The 4638-nt window shown below is 51.2% G+C and overlaps 2 protein-coding genes across 2 annotated transcripts in view; one reads left to right on the forward strand and one right to left on the reverse strand.

The window, feature by feature from the left end:
- The window catches only part of LOC113217550 (uncharacterized), an 11807-nt gene extending 9275 nt beyond the window's left edge, over positions 1-2532 (forward strand). Inside the window, exon 2 of the mRNA XM_026437499.2 lies at positions 1850-2532. Within this exon, the coding sequence (XP_026293284.2) occupies positions 1850-2049 (200 nt within the window). The 3' untranslated portion in view covers positions 2050-2532. The remainder of the gene's footprint in view (positions 1-1849) is intronic.
- A 741-nt stretch (positions 2533-3273) lies between these two features.
- The window catches only part of LOC113217549 (MAP7 domain-containing protein 1), a 13692-nt gene continuing 12327 nt past the window's right edge, over positions 3274-4638 (reverse strand). Inside the window, exons 8-10 of the mRNA XM_052268738.1 lie at positions 4137-4579; positions 3749-4021; positions 3274-3632 (exon numbers count right to left, since the gene is read on the reverse strand). Of these exons, the coding sequence (XP_052124698.1) occupies positions 3333-3632; positions 3749-4021; positions 4137-4579 (1016 nt within the window). The 3' untranslated portion in view covers positions 3274-3332. The remainder of the gene's footprint in view (positions 3633-3748; positions 4022-4136; positions 4580-4638) is intronic.

The following is a 4638-nucleotide window of genomic DNA, read 5'->3' on the forward strand; positions in this document are numbered from 1 at the left end:
AAAAAGAAGCAAACCAAAACTAACAAACCTAACTAAATACAGTTAATTAGTAATGATATTATTAGACTATTATCTGCGCATCGAAGTGTCTATTTGAAATAATAAGAAGCAAACCACAACTAACAAACCTAACTCAATACATAAAATCAGTAATGGTATTATTAATGCAGCGTTGCGCTTCGCTATCGCTCCGCGCAACGCTATTTTAAAGGACCACGACCTGACTTCAGGAATTAACACATTCCGTGCTGCTCATTTTTGGTGTCTACCACATAGTGGTCATTCCACAAGCGATGTGTTAAGAGGAGGCTAAAGTCCCGGCCGTCCAGCGCGCTGGCGGGCTCCGCGCGGCACGCGCAACGCCTTGCACGGGAAGACTTCTCACGTTGTTTCTCAAAAACCCGTGCACCGAAAAAATCCAAATTTGGCAGGTGGGTCCTTGAAGGACTAATCTCGATGTCGAACGCATTCGTTTGCCTCCGACATTGCCTGTATTGCCTACAATGAACCCTCTGACTCGGCCACAACAGATTTTTTCGTGGGCGCTTTTTGTGGAAAAGGGCTCTGTCACGCTGTAGCCACATCCTTTATCTACATTGTATCAAAATCTGAGATCGATATCTCCAACGGTTTGGCTGAATTCCTGCATACGCCGGACCTCTGCACGAGTCGTCACGGTTGTTTCCTTCGGTCAGACAGCGAGAGTCAGAAGAATGAAGGACGCTAATGACGCGTGTGCACTCAGTGTGCCGTCGGAACTCCGGCAGGCTGGGTGCGGGGTGCGGGAAGCGGGAAGCGGCAGAGAGCGCCGGCGGGGTAGGCAACCCAGCACTCCCGTGCCCGCAGTCGGCACTCCGGGCGCCCCGGGCTTCCCGGAACCAGATGTCAAAAGAGGCTTTGCCAGCAGTTGACCAAGTACGAGCGAGGCGCCCAGGCCATGCCCGCAGTTGACCACGCGCCTTTAAAACCATCCTATCCGAATAAGTTCTGCCAGAACCACACCACTACAAGTACTGTACCTGAACTTCGATTTCCGTTTCCGTTCCGTTATGTGTCGGTAATGTGACAAGAGTAACGTTGCAAAAGTAACGTAACAAAGTTTCACAGCGCGCCAGTTTTCGTTATTTTTCTTCGTCACAAACATTCACATTAACGTTACACAATTTTGTTACAAATTTTTGTGCCGGTGTAGGCTGTAGGTAACATACAGGGTGGGTGATCCGCTCCGTCTTTTTAAAATGCTTATACTGTACCGGACTCTTACGTGCGAACGGGTTGCATACTCGCACGGCGCCGTAAGGCGCCCTGGCGAGCGAGGGTGGGCAAGCCCGCCCGCACGAGTGAATCCGGTACAGCAAAAGCATTTTAAAAAGACGGCGCGGATCAACCACCCTGTAACTATTCCGGAAGTGATCCTGAAGTTAAGAAGGCGAGTCTCCTTGTAAAAGCGAGGTGGGTAGGGTCCAATTTTTTTGATTTTTCGGAATTTCATATGTAAAATGATTCCGCCTCTTAAAGGGCATTTCAACTTCCGGTTGCACAGACTTGATTCTAGTTCAAAGAAGAGATGTAAATTCAATAGAGGTAAAATGCACCATAAGTCCTTTGCTGGAAAATTTCTTGGGGGTAAATTAGGTTTGCGATACTGTATCTAGGGCTTTTACCTAGAGGTACCGCGGTCCATCCCATGTCATGTGCGTCGATATGTCCGGATTTACTCAGCTGGTCCGGAATTAGGAAATTTGGCGGTAGTTTACCGTTTTTATTAACATTAGGTTTCGAATTCCCTGTGCTCCCTTTAAACATAAATTGTAAGTTAATGTGTGTTTTTTTTTCCTTTCTGTGACAGTGCATATCAATGTTGCTGCAGTTGCTGCTCCCACTCTTCCACCTCCACCCAACGCCCAGCAGAACCTACTTCCCTGGAGCCCCCCTCTGGAGCCGGACCCACAGAACAACATTGCCCTCGGCTCCGTCTGCGTCAACCTGGAGCCCATAGCCTGCAACTACAGCGATGTCATCTGCCAAATAGCGTCCAGCCGTGTTTAAGACGACGCGAGTCCTGCCGCTTCCATGGTCCAATAACCTGGCCGAACCTACTTTGCTGTATTCCCTGTTGCTCATGTTGAGTTCCAGTCACGACTGTCAGACGAAAACCTTTCCAAGAGGTCATTGAACAATTTATTTATTTACACTTGTAGTGTTTATAAAGTTTTGCGCCGGAGTTCTCTGGTCTCAAAACTCGTGCTTTTGTTTTTGCAGCTTAATTATGATTTTTTTAGAATATATTAAAGTATTCTTTTTAGAACCCTAGAACAGTTTTCCACTTTCAAATAGTACTAAACTTACCGGGCAAGACCTGTGATTCTCTTAAATATTTCAGTATGTTGGCTGGAACCAGCGCTTCTGACCCATTTGCTTCAAGAAGTCAATCACAAAGTGACTTTGTTAGAAATTTTTAGAGTATATTAACACATTTTATGTAGAGGAAAAGAGAAAATTACATTGAAAATTGAAGCAGTGCTGTGTAAAGATTGTTGAAGATGTGTATTTTTTTTTAAAGTTGTGAATTTCTATTATAATCAGAATCAATCTTTACTTTTAAAAAAATGCTAATTGCAGTTGTCACTGTTTAATTTGGTTCAATTAACCGTTTGTCTGCAACGAAAACAGAAGAAGAAAGAAAGAATACATGGGCCGGCTGCCATGTTCTTGAAGCAACTTCTTCCTTTCTTCTTCTGTTTTCGTTGCAGACAAACGGTTAATGTAGCAAAGATGTGCATTTCCTTCACAACTTTGAGAACTTTGATTTGAAGTTGAAGAAGTACAGAATATTTATTATGGTTAAAGAGTGTGAATATCCAGTATGTTGGGGTTAAATTTTGAAAACTATAAAAATTGCTCCGTTTATCGTGAAGAATCAATAAAATGATAATAATTGGTGCACATCTTTTTCGTGTAATTTCTATCCTGCTTCTGACCTAATATCTTCTACACGTCACCAATAACGACAACGAACGCGCCTTGATCATAAACAAACATTTACATCAGCTTACAACTCAAATGATAAGAAAAGAGAAAATATTCCTCAACTCTCATTACTTTCGTTCTCACTCTTCAGAGAAGCTTACTTCTCAGTCATCTTCCCGGACGTGTCACGAGCGAATCCCTGAAAAACCAATGAATTCTGACCAAGTAGGTAAGCCTTTCCTCGTTTTCTGCTGACTAATTTGGTTGAGGAAAGAGGGAGGGGTAGTGAATAAAAAAGACTAGTTAAAATTGCAGAAGAATACTATAATTCAAACAGCACCACAAGAAAGAAACACAATTCTTCATTCCGGACTGGAACTGGAGAGGGGCAGGTCCACCTGGGGCCGCGCAGGCACGGGCGGGGGGCAGCTGGGCAGGTTCACGTTGACGTAGCTGCAGAAGCCGGTCGAGTCCAAGGGGAAGCCGTCGTCGGCCAGGTCGAGCGTGCCGAGCGTGGCGGGCGTGCCGCCCCGAGGCCCGGCGGGGGGCGCGCCGTAGGGCGACTGGGCCGCGACGACGGGGACGGGGCGCACCCCGTGCGGCACGACGTAGTGCTCGTCGCTGGCGGGGCTCACCGGGTGCAGCCAGGAGACCTCCTCGACCTAGGGACAGTCACGACATGAAGTACGACATTTACAACCATTTAGTAAAACGAGATGTATTTTTAAAGTGAAATTAAAATACGCGAAACATGATTCGCCCGGCACAAGAGGCTCACCTGCATCGGGGACTCGGGTACGTCGGGGTGCTCGGCGGGCTCGGTGCTCCTGTCGGACCAGGTGCTGGAGCTCGAGCTCCTCCTGCTCAGGCTGCTGGCGGGGCGGGCGGGCGGCGCCGGCTGAGCCGCGGGGCCCGCCCGGGCCTTGGAGCTGCGGCCGTGGCGCGCCCTGCTGAATACCCTCTTGATCCTCTCGAAGGGCGACGGCCTGGCCTCGCCGCCCAGCCGGTGCTCGACGCGCTGCAACTCCTCTCGCATACGGGCCAGCTGCTCCTGCAACACCAACGTGCGCGTGTTAAGCGGGTGGCCTATCCCTCACTCTGCGGGCGCTCGCTCCGGTGCGCCCCACCCCGCCCCGCCACGCCCCGCCTCGGCCAATGCCGCTCACCTGCTTGTCCCGGAGGCTCTGGTGAGTCGCGTTTCTGCCTCTCCACGACTCGACGAGGTGCTCCACCTCCCCGAGGGCGCCCAGGCTGAACGAGCTGCTCTTCAGGTCGTGGATGATGCCCAGGATGTCGTCGTCCTCGTCGCCGAGGCTCGCCAACGCCGGGTCGGAGTCCCGTCGTCGTCGTGGTGGTGCCGCGGACGCCGCCGGCGGGGTCGGGCCGTCCGTCTCGTCGATGTCCTGGTAGACGGCGCTCGTGTCCTCCGGGCAGTACTCCGGGATGGTGTCCGGGGCCGCCTGCGGCGCCTCCGCAAGGGCCTGCAGGACGGCGTCCTCCGGGGCGCTGTGACGCCGGGCCTCGGGCGCTGGGCGCGGGGAGCCCGGCGGCGACCCGGACTGGGAGCGGCCCGCCGGCGCCGGCATGTTCTGGTACAGCGAGCCGACGTCTGCGCAGCTCAAAGAGGACCCCAATGTAGGCGAGCAGGACACGTCGTCGGGCGGGCCG

This window comes from Frankliniella occidentalis, unplaced genomic scaffold (genome assembly GCF_000697945.3).
Source record: "Frankliniella occidentalis isolate FOCC.00 unplaced genomic scaffold, Focc_3.1 Scaffold75, whole genome shotgun sequence".
Classification (NCBI taxonomy): domain Eukaryota; kingdom Metazoa; phylum Arthropoda; class Insecta; order Thysanoptera; family Thripidae; genus Frankliniella; species Frankliniella occidentalis.